Source organism: Molothrus aeneus, chromosome W, assembly GCF_037042795.1.
Source record: "Molothrus aeneus isolate 106 chromosome W, BPBGC_Maene_1.0, whole genome shotgun sequence".
Taxonomy (NCBI): domain Eukaryota; kingdom Metazoa; phylum Chordata; class Aves; order Passeriformes; family Icteridae; genus Molothrus; species Molothrus aeneus.
In genome coordinates, this window is record NC_089679.1 from 9,634,511 (window position 1) to 9,658,660 (window position 24,150).

Here is a 24,150-nt window from a genome sequence, read left to right on the forward strand (position 1 = left end):
TGCTGATTCTCCTGTATGACAGGATGCAAACAAAGCACCTGAGAAGGTGTCAATAGAAGAATGAATGAACTTAAGTCTGCCAAATTTGGGAAAATGAGTAACATCTCTTTGCCAAATTTGAAGGCTTTCAAGTCCTCTAGAGTTAACACCTCCTGCAATGGAGGGGAAAGAGTGTCTTTGGCAGTCTTGGCACACAGCCATGATACTCGCAGCTTGGCATGTGGTCAAGTCAAAGGCACGGGTGAGTGCAGCAGCATTCTGGTGAAAAAATGAGTGACTGAGCTTTGCCTGGGAAAAGCGGTCTGGCAGTTGAACAGGTAAGGCAAGTAAATCAGCTTGCCAGTTCCCTTCTGCAATGAAACCGGGTAAAGTTGTGTGAGACCTGACATGCATAACAAAGTAGGGGTGCTGTCTGGTATCTAAAAGGAAAACAAGTTGTAACCACTGAAACAATTCCTTGTTGGGCACATCCTTTAGTACAGCAGCTTTGGCTCTTTCCACAAGTCCTGCAATGTAAGCAGAATCTGCTATTAAGTTAAAAGGGATGACAAATCGCTGAAAGGCTCTGACAACAGCTGCCAATTCAGCAATCTGGGGGGAACCTGAAACAGTAGTGACATCCGAATCCCATTGGCTGAGATCAGTGTTCCACCAAAGCTGTACCGACTTGTGGGTGCAGCCAGATCCACCTGTAAAGACAGTCAAAGCTTGTAATGGGAGCTCACTTCTCTTGGGTGGTGTTAGGAGATTAAAGCTGGTTGCCACAAGCTTGTGCTTCAGGGCATGTGTAGAAAGCTGTCCAGAAAAGTCAGTGAGGGCCATTTGAAAAATTTCAGATTGCTGCAACAGCCACTGTAAATAGACAGTAGTGAAAGGCAAACAGATCAAGCAAAAATCCACACCTGCAAGTGTGGTAAGTCTCTGTCTAGCTTTTACAATGAGCAAAGCAAACATCTCATGTTGAGTGGTGACAGTTTTTGACATCTGGTGGGGTAAAAAAATCTACTCTATGATCAGCAAGGGGTCAGGTGCTTTAGGATCCCTCTGAAATAGCAAAGCATGGGGTTGCCTAGCCGGATTCAGAACAATTAAGGAAAAGGGCAATTCAGGGGCCCATTGGGCCACTTGCCAATTTGAAATAGCATCAGCTACCAATTGCAGTGCCTGGCAGGCTTCTGGTGTGAGCTGCTGAGGTGACAGGAGATCTGGTTCCCCTTTTAGCAGATCAAACAAAGGGTTCAGGTCAGCATTTGATATTTCTAACAAGGAGGGAACCCAATAGCTTTTGAGCATCATGCAAGGTATGAATGTTTGTTTGAATCTGTAAAGGCTGAGGAGAAATACTCTGGGTCCTAATGCGCCAGCCAAGGCATTTCCAAGGGAGTTGACACTGGATTGTTTCAGAAGAAACACAAAGCCCTACTTGGGTTACAGCAGCAATGACAAGGGCTAAGGCCTCCTTCATGACTTCCTGCTTTTCTGCTGCAATAAGAATGTCATCCATGTAATGATATAATAAGGCAGCAGGCATTTTTAGGTGAATGGGTCTGAGGACACTCGCAGTAAACCACTGGCAAATAGTGGGACTGCATTTCATTCCTTGAGGAAGGACAACCCAGTGATATCTTTGCAAAGGTGCTTGCATGTTAATGCTTGGAACAGAAAAGGCAAATTTAGGAGCATCATCAGGATGCAGAGGACTGTCAAAAAAGCAGTCTTTTAAGTCAATGACTGTTAAGTGCCAATCTCGAGGGATCATGGTAGTGGATGGGAGACCAGGCTGAAGGGCTCCCATGTCCTCCATGGCATCATTAATTTTGCAGAGGTCTTGGAGCAAGTGCCACTTGATGGTTTGTTTTTTAACTACAAACACAGGCAAATTCCAGGGACTGGTAGAGGAGACAATATGTCCCTTTTGAAGTTGTTCATTAACAAGGTCGGTGAGTGCACGTAATTTAGGTAGCGGGAGGGGCCATTGATCCACCCAGAGGGGTGTTTCAGTTTTCCAGGTTAATTTCAGGGTGTCATACGCCACAATGGCCCCTATTAAAAATCAGACTGAATTTTGAGACCCCATTGAGAAAGTACATCTCGTCCCCATAATACCATGGGCACAGGCAGAATGAACGGCTTCACAGAGGCTATGTGACCTTCATGCCCTGTCACCTGAATTAGATGACAACTTTGGTAACTGCAACTGCTCCCTCCAATCCCAGTGAGAGCTTGGGGTACCTCTGTGAGGGGCCAAGTGAGGGACCACTTGACTTGAGAGATAACACTGACATCTGCTCCAGTATCTAAAATACAAGTGAGTGTTATCTGTTCCCCCTGTGATGACAAGGTACATTTGCAAGTGGGACGTTAATTAGAAATTATCTGCGCTCATAATATTTGTGGGGTCCCTGTAGAGCCAAATCCTCCCATCCTAGTATTGCATTCTGTTAAAGGGGATGACAAACTGTGAAAAAGGAATCAATTGTGCGATACATGTACCTTGAGGGACAGTACAGGGCGGAAAGGGAGTCCAAGCCATGATTTTAATTTCCCCAACAGAGTCTGAGTCTATAACTCCCAGGAGGACAAAAAGACCTAAAAGGGTAGTTGAAGACCTCCCCACCAGCAAAGCACTTTTCTGGGGTCCTGGTGGGCCAAAAATTCCTGTAGGGAGTAAATGAACAGAAGAGTCAAGCAATGTTACTGTGACTGAGGTTGCCAGGTCCAGTCTGGCAATGCCTGCAGTTGCTGGGCGAAGACTTGAGGCGATCCTGGATTGGGTATTCTCGGCAGCTGCACTTGCAGAGTTGACATCTGCAGTGGCAGCTGAGGCACTGGTGTCGGCTGAGGCATTTGTGTCAGAGCATGGCGCCAGCCTGCACTGCATTTCCAGTTTCCCTGGATTGGGCAACCTTCAGAATCATACTTACCAGCGACATCGGTTAGCAAAAGGACAACCTTTACAACACCGCAGACATACATCAGGGGTTTTTGCTTAGCTCCTTTCTGAGCAAAGCAGTCTTTTTTAAGGTGGCAAGGCTTGCCACAGCTGTAACAAACTGCCAAAGTTCCAGAGGCACCTTTGATGGCTGCAAAAGCTGTGGTCATAGTTTCATATTGATGGTCTATTGTCCCAATGCGGTTGGTTCTTGGTTAGGCAGGGACTTAAAGAGTGTTGTACAGTCTATGCTTGCATTTTCAACAGCAAGATTTAAAAGCAACATTTCACAAGCGTCTGCATTATCTATTTGACATTCGAGTGTTTGCTTAAGGTGGTCAATAAACTCCATGTAGGGCTCCTGAGGCCCCTGGACAATGGTTGTGAACGCTTTATGAGGTGTTTTTGAATCGGGGACCTTAAGAAAGGCTTGGCGAGCTGCATCCCAGGCTCCATCAAGGGCTTCCCTTGGGTAGTCTTGTGCCTGGGCAGCAGGATCAGTATATGGTCCTGTTCCCATAAGCTGCCTGATTGTGAGGGCTGCCAGGGTCTGATCAGCATGACCCACATAAGTTATAAGAAGTCTTGGCAGACCCTTCTCCCACTCCTTCTCCCATAAGCCATATTGAATGGGAGACAGCAGCAGCCAAGTGAGAGTTTTTAAATTGTGTGGGGTCATTTTGTGAGCAGCAAACACAGAATCTAGTAGGTTTGTAAAATACAGTGAACCAATACCGTGCTCTGTGGCTGCCCAATGGAGCTCTTTAATTTCTGGGAAAGACAACTGTTCCCAATGAGCAGTTTGTTTTCCAGTGCCCGAATATATTAATGGTGCCACAATTCTTTCAGCAATGTCAAACTCTCCCTCCCTTAATACTTGTTGTTTTAAGCGTACCCAGTTGTCATGAGGGTCGGGGGGATATAAATCAGGTTTTTTATCAGAATTGATGTATCTGGGATTAAAGGGATCCTCCTTGGGGCCCTCCTGTTCACTTTCCTCACTGTTTTCTGGACCCAAGCCAGCAGCAAAAGCCCCTACAGAGCGCGAAGGGCCCCCCTTCCTTCCCCTCATGAGAGATGGTACGGAGGCTGAGGGTCGTGTTTGCCATGGTGTGGGAGAAGGAGACATAGTCTCTTCAGAATGTATGGAATTTTGAGACTGCTGTGAAGGAGGGGCGAACAACTTTAGTGGCAGTCTCTTCAGATTTTAAAGAGCATTAAGTTTCTGCTGTAGAGGGAGAGCAGGTATTCTCTGCAGCCTGGGAGGTTTCATGAGCCTTTAAGGTCTCAAAACTCACTCGCCAGTAAGGGATCATTTCTGCAGCCGCTTTACTCCCCTTGGTAACAGAATCCCATAGCTTAATTCCCGCTTTGTCCCACAGATCTGTTGTAAAGACTGTGAACTCGATGATTCCTGGGATCTCAGCAGCTGCCCATCCTAATAGGACTTTTAAGTCATGTGAGAGTACAGTTTTGCCATGCTGTTGCAACAGCTTAGACATAAGTTCAAAAACATCTCTTTCCTGAGCAGATATTCCCTGACCCACTGTCCCCTGCAGCGGCTAACCTCCTATATCCCGGAGAGGTACCTCACCTCCTTTATCCAAAGGGGTTCATCACCGGCCGGCTTTCCTGCTTCCTCTCAGCAGCACTTAGTTCTGCAGGGCTTGTCGTCAGTCGCACAGCTAGGCGATCTCCACTTCCTCACAACGAGGGCACCATTTGATGACTACTGATGAAAGAGACATGGACTCCATGGTTTGCACACATGAAGCCATTTATTGATTCCCAAAGCTGAGCTTATATACCTTTTCAGCAGTTACTAAAAATAGCACAACTATAACATTTATGTAACTAGGTAACGTTGCTTAATTCAAAGCCTCATACTAACTACCGCAAGTATGCATTACCTCATATGAGTTTTGCTTACCAAGCACATCTTACCAAGCACACTGCTAACTTCTGCATTCCTTCTTCGAGGTTCTGCTTTTTGTTGCCAAGGCTTGTGGCCTACTAATGCTAACATATCCACTTCTGTCATGAGTTGGACAGTGCTCCCAGCTCGGCTTTCTAGCTGTATTCCTATATTACTGTAACCAAAAATTCAGTAAAATAAAAAAACTCCTTAAAAGCGATGCAACATTAAGAAGCAGGCATTCTTTATTTGGCCAGATGCATGTGGGGATAGCTCCTCCCAAAGCTGTGCACGCTGAGTACAGGGAAGTTTCTCTTTATATACTGTGTTTTACATACACATTCATTGATTGTCCTGGACTAAACATACATATGATAATCATTTCCCCGAAATCATTAGCATATTTTCCCTCCCCTTTACACATGCGTTCTGTCGACCTGGCTGAGTGGGCAGGGCACTGGGGCTGGTGAACTTTCAGTTCTCCTTACACAATGGGCATTGTGCAGTTCCATAGGCCAGTGGTTATGGTAGAATAAGCATTGTGTTAGCTCACCAGGTGTAGACAATTTATCATCTGGTAATATGTTTAGTCAGTTGTGAATATAATATTGCTTTTAAGATGCCTTCCATCTCAGTGTTCTATTTGGGAGTCAAAGTCTTCTCTTTCTATATGCTTCATAAATTCTGTTTTCCTTCCTTAAACAGCATGTTTTGTTTTCTACACAGAACTATGATCAAGGGATTGAATTAATCTGTCAAAACCAAGAAGAGTTTGTGAAGAGTTCCATAGAATCCAAATGGAATCTAGCAGAAGCCCAGCAGAAACTTGGTAGTTTAGCACTGCATAATTCAGAATCCATGGATCAGGAATATGCCAAAGCACAGACTGAAGCTTCAGAACTGAGACAAAGAGAAGAAGAATGGAAGAGAAAAGAAGCAGCCCTAATAGAGAGGGAAAGACAGAATCTATGGAATACAGATTCTTTTAGTAAGGAGGTATTTAATAAGGTATGTCATATAAATTTGTATGAACACAATTATAAGCCTTTTATATTTCATTTATTTCTCATCTTGAATGTTTTCTATATCTAGTGCAGTGCTTACTGTAAGGTGTTGAATGTTTTTCTTTCTTTTTTTGTCCTTTTAAAGGGGGCATATTACACTGATATAAGAAATATATGTGACACTTCTCCTTTAGTTTGGAATCAGAAATTTTATTTGTCCCTTCTAGCAACTGCTGCCTAAACCAAGGATGAGCAATTGTTCTTCACGTGAAATTTGCTTCTTTGTTATGCCAAATTCTCACATTTGAAACATGCACAATTGACCTCTGAGAACATTAATTTCTTAATAAAGATTATTTTAGCACAAACTGCCTTCATAGTAAATTCCAGTTTTGTTTTCAGCACTTAATTTGAATATGAATTATTAATGCATCATTTTTCTAATTCCACTGAGTTAGCTTTATTGGGACTGGACTGTATAGATGTTTCTCATCATTTATAGATCAGTAAGTTCCTACTAGTGTGTTGAACTTTGAGATAGATTATTGCTTAGAAGAAGAGTATGATAAGTAGTTTTTCACCCTATTATTAATTAGACAAGCTATGTTTTGGTAAACAACCTTCATAGGTACATTAAGTGTTGGCTACATATGTGTTTGCTGGGCTATGCTTAAAACTAGAACATTGCACTTTAGATAGTAATGAATTAAAATAATCTTATAGTTCAAAAAGGTAAATGTGGAGATTCTATGATAGCTTTTTTCTTATCTTTAGAGTTTTATTAGTAAATATAAAAGAAAAGAAGATGAAGATGAAGATATGTCTAAATCATTTATACAGAAGCATGAACAAAAGATTAGATACTTTGGTAAGTATGTTCCTTCCAACATTTTGCAGTTTAACCTCCTGTAGAATTTGTGTAGGTCTATTTATTTTTTATTATTATTATTATTCAAAATGGGTGTTAACAAATGAAACATCTGTCAAGTAGAGTATCTAGACTCTTGTTTCTCAGGACAGGAGATTTAGCATTATAACAAATAAATATTTCAAAGTAAAGGAAACTAAATCACCCAAGTCTTTAAATTCCTATGATCAATGAAAATTTCTTGCACCAGTATAGAACTGAAAAAATTTTTAAAGTAATGAAAATTAAATTCTAGCAACTTCTTCTGCTGTTCCATGAGAAATGATAGGGGCATTAGTGGAGATGCAATTCCTGCATGTAAAAGTACCTGGGATTGTCTGTACCTGCCTCCTATAAGTAGGTGGAGTTTTACTGTCTCATAATCCATGAGGGGGATGAATGATAAAAAGCAAATATCTGCAAAACAGCTGTTAAGACTATGTAGAGATGCAGCCACTTTTAATTTTAAAGATATATTTATATGAGTGATAGAAGGGTAAAACTTTGTATCTAGTATTGGCAAGCAGTGAAATATCACTAATATATATTTTAGGTCAATTAACTCATGTGAAGGACAATGGGGGCAAAGGTGATCTCACTGCTTAAATTCTGAATTCTGGCTTTCAACCTGCAGCTCTTTCCATTAAGGTAGTTTTATGCTACTTACTACAATTCAGTCTTCAAGTTAACTTTCAACCACTGAGTTTGGTCTCCTGTTTTGACCTTAATGCTAGAACTTGGTTATAAAAATAACTTTGTATTTCCTAAAACCTGGCAAACCATGCCAGAAGCATATTAGTTTTAGATCATGATTATGTTTTCATTTCTATTTGTCTTACTTGCAAGAACTTTAAGAACGTTTCTGTCAAATCACTGAGTGTATATCCATCAACTTAGACATGCCATCAAATTCTTAACAAATATGGATAGATACTACTTTGTTACAGTGTGTGAAAACCATTTACAATCAACTTGTTTTTAACACTGCCAGAGATACTAAAATATACTTAGCTGCTACTGTTAAGGTCTTATTCTTATTGTATCTTTACAGTTTGTGCATACTTGATTGACAATGGTCTTTCAGCATTGTGTGGTGTTTTAAAAACAACAAAAAATTTGAGTTCAGTTTGATTAGTATGCAGTTCTTCTGAGGTATCAATAAAGCATGAAGGAGATCATAGTAGTATGTAAATTTCAATAATGTCCTCACTGCATTAAATCATTTAAATATTGAATGTATTAATTAATGCTGTTGTGTTTTTTTAATTAGGCATGCTGGGCAGATGGGATGACAGTCAAAGATTTTTGTCTGATTACCCATATCTTGTATGTGAAGAAACAGCTAAATATCTCATCTTGTGGTGTTTTCATCTAGAAGCTGAACAGGTACTAGGAAGAACTTTAAACTGCTTAAAAGTATGCAGTTTCCCACTTACACTACAGAAAAGCTGTCCAAATTGATGAGCCAATTTAATTACTCTTCTCCATGTCTTCCCATAATGAAGGAAGCCTCAAAAACACATTACTACATTAGATCTAATCATAGCTAATTAAGTTTCTTTGTTTCTCAGCATCAGTTCTTTTCTCTTTAGGAATCAAATGTAAAGATTATGTTGAATTTTAGGTAGAGTTATACTTTTAAAGATATTTTCTCTAATTATGTACTTTCTCTCCAGAAAAGAGCTCTGATGGAACAAATAGCACACCAAGCACTTGTGATGCAGTTTATTATAGAAATGGCCAGAAGTTGTAATGTGGATCCAAGAGGCTGTTTTCGTCTATTCTTCCAAAAAGCCAAAGTAAGTCAGAATTTGTATATCACTGAGAAAAACTCTTATACCCTTACAAAGGATCAGTGTTCTGAAGGAGGTTGGAGGTTAAATATGTTACTGACTGAATCAAGCTTATAGGGAAGTGTTGTTTTGTTGGCAGTTCATTCTAGGATGAATGTTTTGTGTAATTCTGGTCTTGAGAATGGAAGTTCCATGTATTCTTGTTAGGCCAGAGGGAAAGCAGAACATAGCATGGGAACTACAGGAGTATGGAATAATGAAGCACCACCTAAATTACATTGGTAATGTGAATGTGTGAGGATCATGTTACTTATCTGTATCATGAATGTGTCTAAGGACTGAGTATCCTATTTTGCTTGTCATCATGCGTCTCTATGCAGTTCATGGCAGGGCCTAATTTGAAATCTGTTTCTCTTCAGTCAGTGATAGTTAGCTCTGAAATGCTGAGAGAGGGAGAGATGTGTGGTGAAGACTGGAGCTGTGGTTTGATTCAGGTTCTATATTAAGTTACACAAGACTGAAGAATCAAGTCAGGCTGATCTTAATGCTGCCCTAAGAACTTAAGCTGACACCCACTTTGATTCATGCTTTGCTTTTGAAGTGAGTGCTGCCACGAGTACCTTTTCTCTTAAGGGTATTCTGAGGTAGAATAAAGGAAGGGTTAAAAATATGTTTGTTTTGTTCTTGCATGTTCTCAGATGAATGAATATCTCAGTTCCTATACTTATCAAATGCCAAAGTCTGTCTTTAAAACAAAGCAAACAAACAAAAACCATCATACCTGAATTGTCGAGTTTTTCTTGGGTCTGGGGTCTTCAAAGAGGCAAGAGCAGTTGTTGGTTGCTATAAAGTTGTTTATTGCATGAATACATCAGTCTCAAAGGCAAAGAGTGTGGGAAATTCAGGACTCCTGGACAATAGACCAATATGATTAAGCAGAAGCCATTTATTGTTTACATGATGCACTTATTTATACATTCTAACTCTCTGTACACACTAGTCACCCATTTCTTATTGGTGCCTTTGTCTTGTCCACGCGTTCTGCATGCACCTCTCAGAATATGTGATTGGTTACAGTCCAGGTGCTTTGCCACCCCCCATTATCGAGGTCTTGTGGTCTTGGAATTTGGTTTCTCAGTTTCATCTTTCTTATTTTAGCACAGTTTATGTATTAGTAACCTTGATGAATTCCAGAGGGCACTGAGAAAATTCTGATAAGAGCAGTTACAAGCAGGATGGCTGGTGCACACTGTAGTCTAAGTTGTTCAGATACATTGCTCCACAAAGAGTTCTAAGTTTAAAAGTCCATGTTAAAGCTTTCTGGCGTAGAGTCCCGAGCAGAGGCAGCAGCAGCAGCTACCCGACACAGTCCCAAGCAGAGGCAGTAGTAACAGCTCCGTAACATAGAGTCCCAAGCCAAAGCAGCAGCCACCACAGCCCCACAGTCCTTTTCTTCTTTCTTCTTGTTGTAGTTCATCTTCATCTTCTTCTTGTTGTTGTGGTTCTTGTCCTCTTCCCAATACAGGGGGATTTTTATACGTAAAACAACCAATCAGCTATAAACACGATTCTAAAACATTCTTTCGATCCCAATCTGAAGTTTATTCTAATGTGCGAAAGTAGTACGAAAGTAGTGTCAGTTCTTACCCAAAAAACAATATATGTAATATTATCTATTGTCCTGGTTTAGGGCAAATTTGGGAGAAAACCTCCAAAAGGGGTCCCCCCAGAAAGCAAACCCACATGGCTCCTCCCCCAACCGGTTCGGGAAAACTTTCCTCAGAGAGAAGTGGAAAAAAACCTGTTTATTTAAACAGGCAAAGCACTTGCCAGCACAAAAAATGAACAATACCAGATGACAAAACTCATTCGCCACTCTGAAGAGATGACAAATTCAGAAAATCTCTCCTGTGGGTGGTCAATCTGTTATCAGTTCCTCCAGCACTGGGAAAGTCTGCCGCCCAGAGTAGGCCCCGGTGGCGACAAAGTGCAAGCTCTCGGTGCTCCCCCTGGGTCCCAGTCTGGAGCAGGTTTGAACAGTTCCAAAAGGGAAAGAAAACCAGTCCAGGGAAAACTTCTCTGCCTCAGCTAACTAAACTAACTAAAAAAGCAAAGAAGGGCCCTGTTCTGCCCCATCCGTGCCCAGACAACACAGTGGAGTTCTGTGTTCCAGCAGACTGTGGAGGAGTGAGTGCAGGCTGATAACAAACTCCGTGCTTCTTCTCCCCACCTTCACTCTCAGAGCCAGTCTTGAAGGCACAGAATATAATATCCAGCATAAACAGAACAGACGATTGGGGATACAAGCATCATAACGTCACCCTAGGACATCTATTTACGCAAATGTACTATCTGTTTTCTTACTAAAAATGTATGTATATAAGTTTATCTATTTACGTGAATAGTTCTATCTATTTACGCATTAGTTCTATCGATTCTAGAGATGCAAGCAAAGTTCTGCTATGTTTTTGTTATGTCTGGAACTGTTACTGAACTTTAAACTGGGCCTTAGGGCCTTTACTACCTAACACAGTTTCTTAAAGCACTTAAAATATATTTCTACTTACTTGAAACTATAACTTACATTTCTACTTACTTAAAACTTAAACCTACACTTCTACTCCATATCCATGTGGCTTAATAGATCTTAATTTCTCTAAAGGCTTTAATTCAACCCCTACATTCATTTCTCTCTCTGATGGACTCAGAGATGCTTGCATTCCAACACTGAATCCTCTTTTTAAGCTGACTGCTGCTAATATTGTTATTGACTTGTCCAAACCTCTATCCTTCAATGAGTATAATATGCATTACTTCAGGACTTCTTTTTAGCAGTATGTATGCTTACAACTAGAAGTAAATCTGGCTAAGATGAAAAGTATTTCACTCCTCTCTTTACAGGCAGGGGAAGAAGGCTATTTGGAAGCTTTTAAAACTGAGCTTGAAGCATTCAAATCAAGAGTGAGAATCTGTTCACAGTCTCAAGGCTTTCAAGCTATGTCAGTAGAGAATTCCAGTGTCTATACTGGTATTGTAGAAGGACTGGAGTCTTTGTCACAGGTAGACTTTTTATTTCCAAAAATGAATATAAAAACTCTATTACGAACAAAGTTTTGGCACACTCTTGAGAAGATGTACTTTTTGATATCTAGGAATAGGTCTCTATACTTGGAGCACTGCTAGTTCTAGTGTGCACTATTAACAGTATGGGAGAGACATTGTTTCTGAAAGCTCTCACAATTTATAGTGTCAAAAGGCATACATTAGTTCAGTGCCCTTGAATAATTGTGCTAAATAGAAAACTACATCATTAACCTCTTCAGGTACCAGAATTAAATATACTTTGAATCACAGGAAGTGAAATGAGCTTTCAACTGCAAATTACTAATTCCATTAATGGAAATATGCAGGTAATCAAATCTAAGGAAAATTTGCACTGTTATGCAATTTTGCCCTTGTTTTTATCTTTATCTTGGAACACTGGGGTGTTTGGTTTCAGTGTTAGTGATGATCATATCTGAAAAGAAAATTTTAAAAGCTTTTAAAAGCTGGATGTTAGGAAATGGGACACAATTTAAAGTACTTTGAAATAAATTTACTCAAGGTACTTGTTTGGTAAAATCTGGTAACTGAACCCTAAGAAAATTCACAATAAGGTCATAGTATGCTTGCTAAATTTAAAGAAGCTTTTGATATTCACATTATGATAATGATGTCTAGGGTTTTATTTAAGAAATTATATTTTTTACAAAATTATCTCATCTTAACAGACAAAATAGCTTGACTTAATTCTCTGTAAGTGTATGTATTGAGATTAAGCTTTCAATTCTTCATTTGTTGCAGAATGCAAATGATCTACAAGGTTGCATAAACAGAAGTGTCTGCAATTTAAATTCAATGCTACAAAAAGATGAAGAAGCCAAAATGATGGACACAGTATAGCACTGTTAAGACTGAGGCAAAGTACTCATTTTTTATTGCAAAGAAAAGAATGTGGCTATTTTCTTGACACATTTTTATTGGTATTGCACTTTTTTTTTGGTGTTTTGAGCATGGAGGGTATTTGGAGGGAGAGTAATCCAGAAATGATTGTAATAATGTTTGAAAATGTGCTGCTAGGTTTTTGGTTGTATATGAAGAAGGTTCTCATTGCCAAATGTGGAAGTGGATGTGTTTTATGCTACTAAATTTGCCTTTTATAATTTTGGGAATTAAAGTATGAAAAATAAATTCCACAAATACAATGTTTACACAATAGGTGATAGATTTCCAGTAGAAACTGCTATTGTTATTAGATATGGCTATGTGTTATTCTATGAATATTGGAAATCACAATTATACTTCTGCTATATTCCTGGTATAGCTCTTAAATCTGATTTTAACACAAATAGCAATAAATTGGTATGACATCAGTACTGCAGATCTGGATGGCATCAATGAAAACACTGGCTGTCTACTTCTTCTAAGAGGATTTAAATGTTACATTTTGCTTTCATAAAAACATTGTTTGGTGTTCCCCCCCAACTAACAATTGCTTACATATGATCTTTGGGTTGTATGGTCGCTGAGAAACTTTCTTTTTTTATTTTTTAAGACTTTTTTAGCTTAAATTCACTAAATTTTTAAACTATTTTTTTAAAGCTAGATCTGTAATGGAGTGAAAAACATTCGATAAAGAGAACAAAAGGGGACCATCAGGCACAGTGGGTGGGATGAGACTCTACTTTCAACAAAAAGCTTGATTACAGTCAGGAGCCAAGCACTTATAAGTCAGGTTTTGGCAGGTATTTCATACACTGCTAAACTAAAGTTCTTTTTATTAAGTGAATGTTTTATGAAATTACCAAGTATTGAGAAGTAGGAAGATCTTTAAAAGCCTTCCATTTTAGAATCTTACTTCCAAGTGGTATTCCCAGAACAAGTCTGGTGTCAGAGCCTATGCAATCTAAAATTTCTACCAAACTTTTCAAACTTGCTGCTTCTATAGCAACTCTGTCCATAAACATGTACTCTGTAGCTGAGATATTTCAAGGGAGAGTCTGTACCTTGAATGTCAAAATAAGTGTTTTCTTCACGTGTGTATTGGTTTGGCACGGCCTGGTTTTTGGCAGCAAGGGAGCCACAAAGATTGCTCCTGTGGGAAGTTGCTAGAAGCTTCCACCATGTCCAGCAGAGCCAATCCTTGATGGCTCTGAAGATGGACATGCTGCTGGCCAAAACTGGGCCAATGAGAGAAGTTGGTGATACGTCTGTGATGACATATTTAAGAAGAAAATCAAAACAAAGTCACAGGTTTTTTCTCCTAGTCAGAGAAGAGGAGGTGAGAACATAATAGTGAAAACATGGCGACACGAAGGTCAGTGGAGAAGGAGGGGCAGGAGGTGCTACAGGCACCAGAGCCAAGATTCCTCTGCAGGCAATGGTGATGACCATGGTGAAGCAGCTGTACTCCTGAAGCCCATAGGGGTCCACGGGGAATGCAGACATCGACCTGCAGCTCATGGGGGAGGTGCCTGGAGGAGGCTGTGATCCAGTGGAAGACCCAGTGGAGAACGGGGGCCCCTGCTTTCAGGCTAGAGCAGCCTGTCCTTGGACAACTGCATCCTGTGGAAGAATGATCCATGTCGTGGCAGTTTTGGGAGGACTGTCTGCCCGTTGGGGGAGTTCACATTGCAGCAGGTGCAGTTTGGCTGTTGCTTGTGAGAGTGGAACTACACTGGAGAAGTTCACGGAGAACTGTCTCCCGTGAGAGGCACCCCATTGTCTCACAGGGGAAGGATTCCTCCCCTGGAGCAGTAGAAGAAAATCTGATGAACTGACCAAAACCCCCACACCCTGTCTCCCTGCACTGTTGGTGGGAAGGAAGGAGGGGCTGGGGGGGGGGGGAAGAAGGTGTTTTAAGGGCTTATTTTACTTCTCATGATCTCCTCTGATTCTGTTAGTAATAAAATTCACTTTGCAACTTAAGCTGAGCCTGTTTTGCCCTTGAAATATTTCTCCTGTTTCTTAGCTAACTCATGAAGTGTTCATTAGGTTTTTTTCCCTCTGTTGCCCAGCTGTGGCAGGGTGAGCGAACAACTCTATCGAGGGTGCCTTGAGTTGGGCCAGCGTCAAACCACTACAACATGTCTTTACAGGAGTCTTTTATTTGAATGTTCATTTAGCCAGATCTTCTATTGTTTACTTGGCCCTCTGCTGCATTGCTCTGACCACTGTCTTGGTTTGAAAAGACAGGTGGGATGATGTAATTTTATCAGTGAGACTCAATGCCCCATTAACAGAAGATATCTCCCCAGAGGGAGGATTGGTTTTGGAAGAGAGAAAGAAAAACTGCCCAATTAACAGAAGATAACTGCCTCACCTCTAACAGATGATGATAGAATACAGACCCCCACCCACATCTTGCAACCCAGGACAACCACAACCACACACAGGGTTTGGAATGCATTTTAGAGTAATAGTTTTATTAACTCAAATAAATAAATTTATATAACTAGCTAGTTCTTATAGAGGCTGCACACAGTTGTTGACACAGGCAAATTAAATGTTATACAACACTAGCCTTTTTTTTCTTGTAGGCTCTAATTTTGATTTAGTGAAGTCTAAGTCTGTTGTAGTATACAGTGAGATAAATATTAGTTAAAAATTAGCAATAGATCAGCTGATGGAAACCCCTTTCTTGGCCCTAGTACTACTGTCTAGAAGACTTGTGTTTTATCCTCAGGTTGTTTGCTATTCTGTTTAGCTGTTGGGCAGACGAGGACTCAAGGAAACAGCAAATTCTATCCAGGATGTCAGCAAAAGAGGTTGTTTATAGACACAAAACCAGAATCTATATGGAACCAATTATAGTAATTGTATTAGATGCTGTCTTACACTCCTTCTGATATCAGGACCCCCAAGGTGATAGCATCAGATAGATCTCTGTTCTGGTGTGCAGCATGCTGCATAGGCCTGTCTATGGAGACTTGAGCTGATAGGTGCTTCCTCACTTTTACTCCATCATGTGCTGTTTTTATGTCCTTTCCTTATACAAAGAAAACAAACATTAAACATGTTTCTAGACCTTTGTCCAAGACCACTAAGTCCTCATGATAACAAATATCTTAGGTGTGCCACGGCAATAACTGTCTCAGCTGCAAACTGCAGATAATGAACTATATTTCTCTACTACTGAACCCAGTTAAGTATTTCACAGGCATTCCAGAAAGGAAGAGAATACAACAGGGCTTAACTTACATTAATATAGGATCATAGTAAAATTCCATTTGGAAGGGATCTCAGGAGGTCTTCAGTCCAATCTCCTGCTCAAAGCAAGGTCATCTCGGGGTTAAACCAGGTTGCTCAAGACTTTGTCCAGTCTGGTCTCGAAAGCCTCCAAGGATGGGGACTGCACAACTACTCTGGACACCTTGATCCCATGCTTGACCAGCCTCACACTGAAAAAGTTTCCTATTCAGTCAGGGCCTCTCTTGTTTCCACTTATGCCTGTTGTCTCCCGTCCTTCCACCATGCGCCCTGTGAAGGGCCTACCTCTGTCTTCTTGATAGCCTCCTTGTAGGTACTGAAAGACTACTTTTAGGCCTTCTTCTCTTCAGGCTGAAAAAGATCAGTTCCCTCAGTGTCTCCTCATACAGCATGTGCTCTGGATAATCTCAGTGGCCTTCCACTAGACATGTTTCAGCTGATCGATGTTTTTCCTGCATTGTACTGTGCCCTAAACAGTGTTCTAAATATGGTCTAATGAGTGCTAAGTGAGGGGGGATAATCACTTCCCTTGATCTAATGGCTACACTACTGCTAATACAGCCCAGGATTATTTTGATCACATTTGCTGCCAGGGCACACTGCTGGCTAATGTTAAGCCTGCTGTCTATCAAGAATTCCCAAGCCCTTTTCAGCACAGCTGCTCCCCAGCCAGGCAGGCATCAGCCTATATCTTTGTAAGGGGTTCTTCCTTTCCAGGTACAAGACTAGGTGCTTGTTGTTACAATCATAGAATGATAGAATCATTAAGGTTGAAAAAGATCTCCAAGGTCATTGAATTCAGATGTTAACCTATTGCTGCCATGTTCATCACTAAATCATGTCCTTAAGTGCATGTTTTTTAACAGTTCTAGGGCAGCCTGTTTCAATGCCTAATCACCCTTTAAGTGAAGAAAATTTTCCTAATATCCAATCTAAACCTTCCCTGGCAGAACTTAAAGCTAGGTCCTGTCACTTGTTGCCTGAGAGAAGAGACTGACACCCGCTTCACTACAACCTCCTTTCAAGTAGTTGTAGAAACCAATAAGATCACAGAATGACTAGGTTGGAAGAGACCTTTAAGATCATAGAGTCAAATCCATGCCATAACACCTCAACTAAACCATGGCACTGAGTGCCACATCCAATCTTTTTTTAAACACATCCAGTGATGGCGACTCCACCACTTCCCCGGGCAGACCATTCCAGTACTTTATCGGCGATGAAGAGAGACAGGGAGACTCCGATATGGTCAGAAAAATCCAAATTTGTTGTGGACTACAATGCTTATATACTATTTTAGGAAGACTAGCAATGTTTTACTACAATGATTGGGTTAATCATCACATAAACAAACTTATACATTTTACAAAATCTCTTGCTTGCAGAAGTTTTGATGTAATTTTCTTTTCTGGTAAGTCCTGATTTAATCTTCAGCTTAGTCTTGATTTAATCGTCAAAGTTCTGTTTGCCAAGGCATCCTGTTATCAAATCTCTTATGCTAACCAGGTCCAAAGTCCATCATCTGTCTTATGTGTCCCAATATCATTTTATCACTCTTTCCCTAAAATCTTTTTCCTAACATCCAACCTATATTTCCCTTGGTGCAGCTTAAGACTCTGTCTTCTGGTTCTGTCAGCAGCTTCTTGGAAAAAGAGACCAACCTCCACCTGACTACAACCACCTTTCAGGTAGTTGTACAGAGTGATAAGGTCACCTCTGAGTCTCCTTCTCTCCAGGCTGAACAACCCCAGCTCCCTCAGTTGTTCTCCATAGGGTTTGTGTTCCAAGCCCCTCACCAGCCTCGTTGCCCTCCTCTGGACGTGCTCAAACATCTCAACGTCCTTCCTAAACAGAGGAGCCCAGAACTGGACACAATACTCAAGGTGTGGCCTCACCAGTGCCAAGTACAGGGGAAGAATTACTTCCCTGACCCTGCTGGCCACACTATTCCTGATACAGGCCAGGATGCCATTGGCCTTCTTGGCCACCAGGGCACACTGCTGACTCATGTTCAGTCGACTGTCGACCAGTACCCCCAGGTCCCTTTCTACCTGGGCACTGTCCAGCCACACCGTCCCCAGCATATAGCGTTGCAGGGGGTTATTGTGGCCAAAATGCAGGACTCAGCACTTGGACTTATTAAACTTCATCCCATTGGACTCTGCACATCCATTCAACCATTCCAAGTCTCTCTGCAGAGCCCTCCTATCTTCCAACAGATTGACACGTTCCCAGCTTAGTGTCATCAGCAAATTTACTAATGAAAGACTCAATACCCTCACCCATATCATCAATAAAAATATTAAAAAGAACTGGCCCTGATGCCTTAAGTTTTAGCTTTCATATTTTTCAGATTCTGTACTGCATTAGTGTGTAACTCTGAACTTCATATAATGTGTTAGCAAGTTCTCTTCATTGTTTAATTAGACAAAACAATCCTTTTCCAGACTGAAGACCAAGGACACCATTGCAGCTTTGGGCCCAAAAAAAGTATAAACAATGGAAAATTGAGGAAAGCAATCTAGGAGGATGGGGCTTCCTAACCTGAAGCTGTAATTGGACAATTAACGCCAATATGTAAACGGACCAAAACCAAAACTTATAAAATTGTGAAAACTTGTGACCAGTCGTCCATCTTAGGTAGATCTACTAATAGTTCCTTTTTGTCTTTATTCCTTCCTATGATTAGTTTTAAGTCTTATGTCTGTTAGTTTTGTGTCTATTAAATAAATAATTCATTCTATAATAGACGGAATCAGCCATTATTAAAGAACCTGTGAAGGAGAGTGGGTTTTGGGGGGCTGGCCACCTCAGTAAAGCTACTGCCTGCTGCTGGAGGCCTGGGCAAAAGGCAAGGACTTATCTAAACCCCCACATCTATTTGTAACACAAAGGCAATCACTCACCACCTCCCACAGGTAGACCAATGACCAGCCAGTTCTCAAGCAAAAGATGGCTTACTTCCCTAAACTTTTCATTGCTGAGAATGGTGGCATATGTAATGGAATCTCTCTTTGATTAGTTTGGGTCATCTGTCGGGCTGTGTCCACTCCCAACCTCTTGTGCACCCCTAATCCATTCACCAGGGTGGCAGAGTGATAGACAGAGAAAGCCTTGACACTGTGCCAAGCACTGTTCAGCAGTAGCTATATTAGTGTTCTATCAGCAATTTTTTGGTCAACAATCTCAAACAGCACCATGTGAGCTGCTATGAAGAAAATTAACTCCACCCCAACCAGACATAGTACAGAAGAATATTGGCATACTGGATGGAGCAAGTTCAGCAGAAGGCCACCAAGATGATTAAGATGTGGTATTTTCTGGGGTCCCTGTCGTTGGAAGGAAAGATGAATCTGACTCCATATTTTTAGAAGGCTAATTTATTATTTTCTGATTATATTATATTATATTATACTATACTATACTAAACTATAGTAAAGAATAGAGAAAGGATACAGACAGAAGGCTACAAAGAACAAAAAATGAATCTTGTGACTCCCTCTCTAGAGTCTGACACAGCCTGACTGTGATTGGTCATTAAGTTAAAACAATTCACGTGAAACCAATCAAACAACCACCTGTTGGATAAACAATCTCCAAACCACATTCCAAAGCAGCAAAACACAGGAGAAGCAAATGAGATCATATTGTTTTCCTTTTTCTCTGAGGCTTCTCAGCTTCCCAGGAAGAAAATCCTGGGCAAGGGGATTTTTCAGAAAATATGATAGTGACATTAAGGGGCTGGAGAAAGAACATGATGTACAAGGATAAGGCTGAGAACTGGGCCTGCTGTAGTGCTGTTGAAGCCAGGCTGCTCTAAGAATATGGGCAAGGCAAGGTTTGTAGGGAAATGTAGAACTCCTACACTTGAAGTAGATTGACAAACAGATAAGGTCTAGGGCACATAAGTCCTTGTATTAGATCAATTGATAGAGCTGAAGACATACTGCTTTTCCCTATAAATCTCAACTCATATACACATTCATTTCACAGGGACTCCACTTCCCCAGCAGTCCCTTCCAATGCTTAACAATCCTTTCAGTTAAAAAATTCCTCCTGATGTCCAACCTGAACTTCCCCTGGCACTGCTTGAGTCTATGTCTTCTCATCCAGTCTCCAGGCTGTGACTCCATGGGCGGCCCATGGAGAGAGGTGCCAAGGTTGGAGCAGCCTGTCCTTGAAGGACTGCACTCCATGGAAGAGTGACCCACACTTCAGCAGTTTGGGGAGGACTCACACTGCAACAGTTTGCAGAGAACTGTTGTTCATGAGATGGACTCATGTTGGAGAAGTTCATGGAGAACTGTTTCCCTTGGGACCCCCAGAGTGCAGCAGGGGAATGACTCTTCTCCCTGAGCAATGGGAGAAAAATGGGTGATGAACTGACCATAACTCCCATTCCCTGTCTCCCTGCACCATTGGGGGTAGGAGGTAGAGCTGAGAAAGAGGGAGGGGTGTGGGGAATGTGTTTGAAGGGTTAATTTTAATTCTCATTATCCTGCTCTGATTCTGTTATTAATAAATTCACTTCATAGATCTAAGTTGAGCCTGCTTTACCCATGATGGTGATGCTGTAAGTTTTAGCTTTCATATTTTCCAGATTCTGTACTGCATTAGTATGTAACTCTGAACTTCATATAAAGTTAGCAAGTTCTCTTCATAGTTTAGTTAGACAAAACAATCCTTTTCTAGCCCAAGGACACCATTGCAGCTTCTGGCCCAAAAAGGTTTAAACAATGGCAAAGTGAGGAAAGCAATCTAGGAGGATAGAATTTCATAACTTGAAGCTGTAATTGGACAATTAATGCCAATATGTAAATGGACCAAAACTTACAAAAGTATGAAAACTTGTGACTGGTCATCCATCTTGCATCCACCTTGGGTCCATCTTGGGTAGAGCCACGGCTGGGCTGTTGTACTGCTTAAGGTGTATCCTTTGACGGCCTTTCTAATAAATACCTACTTTATTCCTTTAGCACTGTCTAGCCTCTGTTCCAGATAGCCTCTCCAGGCATCAATGGTATTTGATGACCAATCTCTCCTGGTCCTTATCTCAGCCCATGAACCCTTTGTCATATTTTCTCTCCCCTGTCCAGCTGCGGAGAGGAGTGAGAGAGTGGTTGTGGTGGGTGCTTGGCATCCAGCCAGTGTTGACCCACTGCAAGCCTCCTTTCACGTGATTGTATAGAGTGAAAAGGTCTCTCCTGAGCCTTTTTTTCTCCAGACATAACAAACCCAGCTCCCTCAGCCATTCCTCATGTGACTTACTCTCCAGACCCTTCACCGGCTATGTTGCCCTTCTCTGGACTTGTTCCAGTACCTCAATGTCCTTCTTGAAGTGAGGGGCCCAGAACTGGACACAGTTATAATTTCTTATGCCCAATCTAAATCTAGCCTCTTTCAGTGTAAAACCATCTAAATCTAGCCTCTTTCAGTGTAAAACCATTACACCTTATCCTGTCACTATAGGCCCCAGTGTTAGCATTCAGGAACACGTAATCACGGAATGAATATGTGAAGGTGCTTTTATGAAAGAGCTCTGGGTGTCAGGGGACACAGACCCAAATCTGACTCCTGTAGCAGGCCCAGAGTCTGCAAGGGCTCCCTGGCGGTCAGAAGCCCAAGATAGGAAATGCCAAGTCGTGGTGACTGGAACCTTAGAAGCCCCTCTCTTCCGTCTTTGGACCCCTGCTTATCTCTCTGTTACTCTATAGGTCACTTTCCTTTAACCCTTGCTATTGGACAATTTCTGATACCCCTGAATCCTATATAAAGAGCTACTTTTGCCCAGTTCGGGCAGAAGAGCTGTCACTGGGAACCTTCACAGAAGACTTCAATAAAGACGCTTCTGTGGAACCTCACACAGCGCTTCTCCTCTCTCTCCCTGCTTCTCCTCTCTCTCCCTGCGTCTGCCTGCCTAGGCACCTAGCAAGCTGAAGAGCTGAAATCACAATGAGCTGATAATCACTAAAGAGCTGATCTCATTTAAGCTTGCTAAGGTTGCCTGCGGCTAAGAACTGCTTGGGAGCTCAGACAGTCTGTCCTGAACAGGACTGTGCTATACGGGCCCTGTGCAGCCTGCTGGGGACAGAACTCCAGCAAAAGGCCGCAATACTTGGCGACCCAAACAAGAAAGGAGCCCTGGAGCAGCATTTTTTTGAAATCGTTACTGCCTTCGGATCCTTAAGACCCCCAAAGAAAAGCCTCCATTATAGCAGGACTCTTCTGCAGGGAGGGGGTCAGTCGACCCTCACAGCTGACATCTGAACGAGTGTTCGAGGAGACTGACACAGGCAAGACCACTTCCAGCAGACCCTTGACCCACACTGGGCTGAAGAAGTGTAAGTTTTAAAACAGCCTTAATCACGCGCATTTTTCCTTGGGTCCCTTTTTGGTTTTTTTTTTTCTCATTTTGTCTGCTGGTAGGGAACGGGAAAACATGGGATCAAAACTTAGTACATTGAAACGATCCCAGAATGAGAGAGATTTATACTTACTAATCCTAAAAATCCTATCTTCTAACAATTTTTCTTTCTCTAAAGGTAATATTTCAAAAACTAACCTGAAAAAAATTATAAAATGGATTCTTTCTCAGTTTCCAGATACTAACACAGACATCATTACTAAAAACTTCTTTTGGGACAAAGTTGGGATCATGATATATACCCTCCAAACTAACCAAGATTTTTCTGTAACTCAGTTTATTCCTATGTTCCACATTATAACTAAAGATGTAGAAAAAGCCAACAGAGTTAGCTCAAACCCCCTGCAACCTTCCCCTGCAGGGACAGACAACCTCCCTTCAAATGCTAATCACACTGATTATAATCTTTCCCTGGAATTCAGCCGTCTGAGTCAGGGGGGTGCTGCCTCTGCCGCTGTTCCACCCTCCCCCTCTCCCTGAGATGGAGCTCGCACCGCCCCCCCCCCCCCCCCCACTCCCTCCACGCCCGCGAGGTTCGCACGGTCGCCCCTTCCCCCGCCCCCCCCCCCGCCTTCCCCCCGGACGCAGCAAACACGAATTCCGCGGCATTCCGTGTGTTATCTGCGAGTGCAAAGGTGCCTGTTTCCACTGGGTCGGCTCCCCCCACCCTTCCTGCCGCTTCCCCCACCCCTGCAGCGGCTCCCCCCACCCCCCCCCGCCTGCCCCCGCTGCAGCTCCCACCACTACGGCTCCCCCTGCCTTCACCGCAGCCCCCCCCACCCCTCTTCTCGCTCCCCCCACCCCTGCCACCGGTGCCCCAATCCCAGCCCCCACCCCTAATGCTGGCCCCCCCACCCCCATCCCTTACTGCCTGACTGCCATAGCAGGAGGTCTCCCTGCGTGCCAGCACGCCGCAGCCACAGCACAACATGCTGCACCCGCGGCAGCCCATGCTGATCCCACCAGCCCCTCTCCTCCGCTTCTCCCTTACCCCCACCCACAGGCTTTCCAGCTGCCCACACACACTCAATGTCACCTGAATGGAACCTCTGAGACACCCCACGGTAGCACCCACCTTCAACAACCCTGTGCATGTTGTGCCACTCGTGGTGCAGCCATTCCAGCTCCACTGCTGCCTCCCTCTGGCCAAGCTCTCCCATGTGCTTCCTCACATCCTCCCCAGCCACAAAAAACCCTGCAAAATCCCGCTCCAACACGCTGTAAAAAGCATAGGACACTGCCTGATCACTCTCCTTCCTCCTCTGAGGACAGCAGTGACAGTGACTCTGATTCTGATACAGAGGACATTGATCCATGGGCGCTAATTAAGATAGAAGCAATCAAGGCAGGATACTGGCAGATGTCACAAAAAATTAATGCCTTCCCAGTAGATTATAAAAAGGGAAAAAGAGGTGGGGCCACTAATAGAAAGATGTGGGAACCTAACTCAAACAAGGAACTCATACAATTAAGAAATATAGCCAAAGAACATGGCAGAAGTTCACATATTTTTAGCAATTTCCAAGAAGCAATCTTTTCAGCACATGTTTTAGTACCCCACAATTTTAAAAATATTGCCCACTGCCTCCTTTCCCCAGCAGAATATATGTTATGGGAAAGGCATTGGAAAAGACAATTAAAAACATTCTACAAATGCTGATAAGCCAGATTTTACAGTCAAACAGCTGTCTGGGGAAGGGGATTTACAGAAACCCTCTGACCAAGCTGACACCTTACCTAAGGAAGCATTACAAGATGTGGCACTTGCAGCAAAAACCTCCTTACTTCTTACCCCAGAGGACTCTATCCCTACCCAACACTTTTCTAATATTAAACAAGGAGTAGATGAAAGCTTTATTAAATTTGTGGACAGAATTAAAGATGCTCTGGAAAAACAGATAGAGAGCACAGAGGCAAGAAAAGAACT

The 24,150-nt window shown here is 42.1% G+C and overlaps 1 protein-coding gene and 1 long non-coding RNA gene across 3 annotated transcripts in view; one reads left to right on the forward strand and one right to left on the reverse strand.

Moving 5' to 3' along the window:
* LOC136568538 (hsp90 co-chaperone Cdc37-like 1) overlaps positions 1–12,994 on the forward strand; it is a 92,968-nt gene extending 79,974 nt beyond the window's left edge. Inside the window, exons 2-7 of one of the 2 annotated variants that reach the window (XM_066568560.1) lie at positions 5,574–5,855; positions 6,626–6,719; positions 8,029–8,144; positions 8,435–8,557; positions 11,453–11,611; positions 12,395–12,994. In XM_066568560.1, coding sequence (XP_066424657.1) covers positions 5,574–5,855; positions 6,626–6,719; positions 8,029–8,144; positions 8,435–8,557; positions 11,453–11,611; positions 12,395–12,493 — 873 coding nt within the window. In that variant the 3' untranslated portion in view covers positions 12,494–12,994. Of the gene's footprint in view, positions 1–5,573; positions 5,856–6,625; positions 6,720–8,028; positions 8,145–8,434; positions 8,558–11,452; positions 11,750–12,394 lie in introns of those variants that run through there. The other variant, XM_066568559.1, reaches the window with a different exon arrangement.
* LOC136568540 (uncharacterized) lies at positions 9,389–23,446 on the reverse strand. The gene is made up of 2 exons (XR_010785241.1): positions 23,299–23,446; positions 9,389–10,157 (listed from the first exon to the last, which is right to left on the reverse strand). It is a non-coding gene; the product is annotated as an uncharacterized lncRNA (long non-coding RNA).
* Between the last annotated feature and the right edge of the window lie 704 nt (positions 23,447–24,150).